Raw genomic sequence first — 6601 nt, forward strand, 5'->3', positions numbered from 1 at the left:
CTTTCCCTATGCTGCTTCTACATGTCTTTCTGTTTCCCCTCACTTGACCTGAATTTCTTATCCAACTCCTGAGCAGCACCCAGCTCAGTGCTTCCCATGTAGTAAGGATGAAAAAAATAGTATTTGCTGGTAAATGATTGAATGAGTAAGTACTGTGAATTTTTTTTCAGTTTTTCCCCTCCCTTTTTGTCTGCTTCATCTCACCCACTAGAGGGTGCTGTGAGCACACAATTAAATATTGAGCTCTTAAGTTTTTTTCTGAAGAAAGGACATATGTATCTGCAGTGTAATAGAAAAATGAAGAGGATTTTTCTGTGTGTAAGTAATATAACTAGTATTTTATTAATGTACATTGACACCACATTTTAATTTTTCTGAAACAACATCTATATCAACCATTTCATATTAATTTAAGAAATCAAGACAGATGACATTGATACAAATGAATTCTTATCAACACTTGAGGATAACTATTTAAAATTCCATTTCTAGCCGAAGCCGGTTTGGCTCAGTGGATAGAGCGTCGGCCTGCGGACTGAAAGGTCCCAGGTTCGCTTCCGGTCAAGGGCATGTCCCTGGGTGGCGGTCACATCCCCAGTAGGAGATGTGCAGGAGGCTGCCAATCGATGTTTCTCTCTCATCGATGTTTCTAACTCTCTATCTCTCTCCCTTCCTCTCTGTAAAAAATCAATAAAATATATTTTTAAAAAATAAATAAATAAAATAAAATAAAATTCCATTTCTATACTGAAATACATGGAACACATTTTTATTGTTTAGGTACAGTTAAGAAAAAAATTTTTTTAAATAAAGGACAGTTAAAGCAATTATAAAATAAATATAATTGACTTCTATTTATAACACATTTTTTACAGCATACTTTGCCCATAACATTTTTTATATATCTTTTTTTTTAAGTTATCTCATTGTCTATGCATTTTACACAAACTGACAGTTTAAACCTTTTATCTGGAAGTTAAAACAGTGTATATTCAATCCCCAGTCTTATCTTGACACAATTTTAAAATAATCATAGAACACGTAGTAACAATTTTGTTTAGCCTTCAGTGACTCAAGAGATATAATTTGGACATGTATAGATCTTTAAAAATATTAAGCCTAAAGTGAAATTTATGAGAGTTTATAAGGAATCTTTAAATTATTTCTAAAGGGATAGTGATTTCTTAATACCTGTACTTGCTTTGCTTTATTTTTAATGTTTCTGCATTGAAATGGGCTTTTGTAACAATTTTTAAAGTAGTTTTTATAATTGTTTGGTTCTGACACCATCACTTGTATTTCTGGAATCTTATCACATTCCCGACAAAATTAAGTAATACTTGTCCATTATAATAGAGCATCTGGCATATTTCCTAGTATATTTAGTAAGCTTATAAAAATACAATGCTGCCTCCAGAAGGAATTTCTGGAAATAACAATTTGTCATCTTTATATAAATAAATTGTCTCTTGGTCTTTAAATTTTGTTTTATTTTGAAATACAATAATAGAGAAGATAGTATGATAAACATTGATATGCTTACCATTCATACTTAACATTTCTAAATGTTTTGTCACACTTATTTTAGGTACTGTTAATTTTTAGAACTAAAACTACATACTGAACCTTCTTTGTATCTGCTTATTGTCATTTTTCCTCCTCTATATTCTCTTTCTACATATCCTAACATGTAGGCATGAATACCCATGTTTATTATACTTTTGTCTGAAAAATGTATATTGTATATGTATCATTCTGTAATTTGCTTTTTTCCTTTGACATATTTTTAGGATTTATCTATTATACGTATATCTGCATTAATACGAGACTGTCTTAATTGTTGTACCTTTATTTTAAAATGATATTCCATAATTCAAGACCCCGCTTGCAGTTGTCTTCAAAATTGACTTGTCTGTTCACTGTTATATACATTTTTACATTTCATGAAAGCAGCTTTTTACATTTCATGAAAGACATTGGGGATTTTAATCTACATTCCATTGATTTTTAAAGGTGACTTAATGAAGGGGAAATTATCTTTATAATGTAGAAACTTTTTATTCATGAATATGCTGTCTTCCTCCTTGTGTTTCAGCCTTCTTTAAGTCCTTTGTGGGACTTATGTGTACTGTACTGATATATTATGTATATTAAAAAGAATCATCAATTATAATAAATGTTCAGGAAAGTCAGATAAAGGTAAATAGAAATAGACTGTTTTATATTATGTTTCAGTATCTTACTTTGGATAGCATGAGGAAAATCAGTTCCTTTTTTTTCTTCTTTTTGTGTTTTCCTTCTCTGACCACCCTATTCCACTGCCATGAAGTAGATGTTAGTGGAAGAGGTCAGAGAAGAAAAAACTGCCTTGCCTCCTCCTCACAAAATCCATTATTGGATGGGAAAAAGACTCTTGTGAATGAAGGAGTAGCATCAGGGAGTGTGGGTTATACCCCCTTACTTTTTTCTCCCACTTCTCCCCTCCATCAAATCCAGAGGGTGGTGAGGAGAAATACAATTAACTGAGACAGCAATAAGCAGAGATGGGAGATTGGTTTACTATCTCATCTTATTTATTTATTTACTAGAGGCTCGGTGCACCAGATTCATGCATTGGGACGGGAGGGGGTCCCTCAGCTTGGCCTGCATCCTCCTGCAGTCCAGGACCCCTAGGGGGGATGCCTGCCTGCCAGCTTAGGCCTGGGGATCAGGCTATGCTGGCAGGCGGACATCCCTCTCACAGTCCAGGGCTCTCGCAGTCCAGAACCCCTCGCTCCTTCCCACCCGCCTGCAGCGGAGGTGGGAGAGGCTCCTGCCACCACTGCTGTGCTCACCAACCCTGAGCCCAGCTTCTGGCTGAGCACACTCCCCTTGTGGGAGCGCACTAAACCAGCAGGGGGCAGCTCCTGCATTGAGTGTCTGCCTGCTGGTGGTCAGTGCGCATCATAGCAACCAGTCGTTCGGTTGATTTGCATATTGGGCTTTTATTGTATAGGATTATTGATTTTGAGAGAGAGAAGTTGCCTCCCATAGGGGATCAAACCCGTAGCCTAGGTATGTTCTCTGACTGGGAATGGAGCCACAACCTTTTGGTGTATAGGATGGTAGTCCAACCAACTAAGCCACCTGGCCAGGGCTTCTTTTTTTTATACTCCCCCTTATATAGCTTTGCTGTTGCATAACATTTCACCACTGTTACTCAATTCTGAACTTGAAGTGAAAAAGAGAATTTTATTCCTGCAATCATCAGCAGTCAAGCGTGCTGTCTTATGCAAATAAATTAAATTTCCAATTTGATAACTTTTTTTGTTTATAACTCTTTATAAAAATATGATTTAGGTTATACAGTTCCTTCTTTTGGTGGGTGTCAATTTCTTTGACAAACAATCTCCATCTGCCTCATTTTAAGTCTTCTACATTAAAAGTATAGCAAACACTCTGTAATTGAAGGTATTTTTAAGATTATGCTTAACAAAACTTAACCATAGAAATTAACTATAGAACATTTAGTTCCCAACTATAATTGGTTTAATCTAAAAGTTTTCATAGAACTTGTGGGATAAGGGATGTATTGTTCTGATATAGTAGCAGATTTTAAATTATCTTATACTATTCTTATAATGAGCATTTTAGTGATCAGATTTAATTAAATCTTACATTAAAGTAGTTAAAACAAGTTATTTCCAGGAACCTTAATCAAATAGGTTTATTAATCCTAATTTATTAATCAAATAGAGGGCATAGGCTTGATTTAGGTCGTTTATCAATGCTAAGACTCAATCTTTCATACTTTAATATCTCTGAAGTAGAAATGACTTGTTTTTAACATATATATGTATGTTATGTATACTTATATATATACACACACACACACACACACACACACACACACATTTTGGGTTTGATACGGTGCCATTGGGGCTTATGTTCAGTACACAGCCTACCAGTATAACATACCAGTATCTTTTCTGGTATATCACTGGCCTTTCTAAACTGCCCCTGGTGGTTGGTCTGTTCCCCATATGGTTGTTAAATATTTTAAGTACTAGAAATGGTTTGGTTTTTCTCCATTTTCTAAAAAAAATAATCTCTTTTTAGGTTGGAAGCTTTCTTAGAATTTATAGCCTTCATACCAAACTTCAATCAGTGAATTCGGAGAACCAGGCTACATTGTTAGCTCTAGAGTTTCATCTCCATGGAGGTACCAGTTATGGTCGGGGAATTAGAGTCTTGCCAGAAAGCAACTCTGATGTGGATCAACTGAAAAAGTAGGCTTATTAGACATCTATTTAAAAATTGTAAATAAGGTATCAATTAAGCAGATTTTCCAGATAATATTGTTCTGGGATGGTAAGGGGGAATCTAAAAGGTTCCTTGTAATTGATCCTCATAGCCTTCTGTGGCATTATCCATTTTTTTTAGTGAGATGAACCAAATAAAACAAATGAAGTGATTGTAGGTTCAAATAGCTAATGAGTAGCAGAGCTGGGGATATAGTCTAAGGTTTCCACTTCAGTATGTACTTACCTCTATTCGTCTATTCTTGCACATATGCTCTTCTGTCATTTGCCACATTTTCCAAGGACAGCAACGAAGAGTGGAAACGGGGGCTTAGCTAAAGTTGGAAAATTGCATATATATCTAGCATTCCAAATGTACTTGATTCTACTATTAAAAAAATAGTGGCCTTTCTAAAGTGCCTGTTGCTGATAAAATAGGTAACAGAAGTGTTTTAGGGTGTCATATTTTTAAAGTTTTTAGATGTTTCCAGAAAGTGGGTAGTACCCTAAGTCCTATATGCAGTTCTTTTTCCTGATGTGGTTCTAGTCTCTGTGTATAGGAATTTTTGACCAGTATTCTAGAGAAATAAAAGTAAATCTTCTGCATATCTTCAAAGAGATATAGAAAATATCCCATTCAGTACTTTGACATGATGTAGATATTTTCTAAATATTAAAATATTGAAAGCAATGACTTTAAAATCCATTCAATTCGCTATTTTAATAATCTTATATGAGTTTCACTACTTTATCATGTTATAATATTTTACTTCTTGGATCTAGAGTGAGATTGTTCTGACTAAGAATGTTATCCATTAAATTACAAACTTATTTTTGTTCACAATATTTCATCATCTCACTGTTATACTTGTATCTTCCTAGACTCAGTGTTGTTGTTTTTTTAAGTTTTGAGGACCCTTGGAACTCCAGATATATAGACCTTCTACGGAAAAATGAATACACACAGAATTTTTTATACAATTTTAGTGAGTTCTTGGTTACTATGGGTAGAGCTAAACTGACCATATTAACTTTGTTTCATGTGATTTTAACTTACAGTCTTACAATTATAGGGCTTTAGAATGTGCAAGTTTGACAGCCAATCAGTGTTCAGATGGTGTATGTCAATCGGAATGTGAGGACAGCTTTCCAACAAGTAAGGACAATTTTTAACGTTCACAGTTTAATCTCTGCCAAGTAAAATGGTTTTATCAACATTAATTCTCTATTTTAATATCTTCCTATATCTGTCTCTTTTTTTTTTAAATCCTCACCCAAGAAGTGAGGATATTTTTTTTCATTGATTTTTAGAGAGAGTAGAAAGGGGACGGGGGAGAGAGGAGAGAGAGAGACAGAAAGAGAGAAAGAGAGAAACATGATATGACAAACACATTGAACGGTTTCCTCCTACACACATTCCAACTTATTTTCTGTCCTAGCATGTGGTCTCTCTTGGAAAATATTCCATGTGCACTTGAAAAGAATGTATATTCTGCTGCTTTGAGGTGAAATGTTCTGCAAATATCAATTAAATCTATCTGATCCTGTGTTCCATTTAAGGTCACTGTTTCCTTGTTGATTTTTTTTGTCTGGAAGATCTATCCATTCATGACAGTAGGGTATTAAAGTCCCCTACTATGACTGTTTCGCTGTTGATCTATCCCTTAAAGTCTACCACCAGTTTTTAAAAATATATTTAGGTGCTCCTATATTGGGTACATATATGTTTATAAGGGTTATATTCTCTTGCTGGATTGATCCCTTTGGTACAGACAGTTCTCGGGTTACGTCGGACTCGACATACATCATTTTGTGGTTACGTCGCCATCTCCCATTTATTTATTAAAAAAAAAAGTTCTGTTATTTGGACATATGTGCATATGTGCTTTATGTTTTTTATTATTTATTTACTACAAGTAAAGGTCAGGAATTGTTATCTTTCTTTTAAATGTTTTTTACTGTTTCACTTCATTACTGCTGTGTCTGTGCTCCATGTGATGACGTAGTTGCTTATGTAGGTGGGTTCCAACTTACAGTGAAAATCACGTTAGGTCACACCTTAGGAACGGATCTCCGACGTAACTGAAGACCTACTGTATTATGTAGTGAACTTCTTTGTCTCTTGTTATGGCCTTTGCTTGGAAGTCTATTTTGTCAAATATGAGCATTGCTACCCTATAGGGGTAGATTGAAATAAATGAAGACTTTCTAGAAGAGGGGATATTGCACCAGGCCTTTGGGGATAAATGGGATTCCACAGAGCATAGACGGTTGGAAGGTGGAAGGGTGGTGGTGAGCTCTGAGGAGGGAGCTGCTGTGAT

General features: G+C 35.1%; 1 protein-coding gene across 1 annotated transcript in view; it reads left to right on the forward strand.

Moving 5' to 3' along the window:
- POT1 (protection of telomeres 1) overlaps window positions 1–6601 on the forward strand; it is a 57182-nt gene that overhangs the window by 22621 nt on the left and 27960 nt on the right. The window contains exons 6-7 of the mRNA XM_015564333.1: window positions 4099–4268; window positions 5354–5436. Coding sequence (XP_015419819.1) covers window positions 4099–4268; window positions 5354–5436 — 253 coding nt within the window. The remainder of the gene's footprint in view (window positions 1–4098; window positions 4269–5353; window positions 5437–6601) is intronic.

Source organism: Myotis davidii, unplaced genomic scaffold (assembly GCF_000327345.1).
Source record: "Myotis davidii unplaced genomic scaffold, ASM32734v1 scaffold179, whole genome shotgun sequence".
NCBI lineage: Eukaryota > Metazoa > Chordata > Mammalia > Chiroptera > Vespertilionidae > Myotis > Myotis davidii.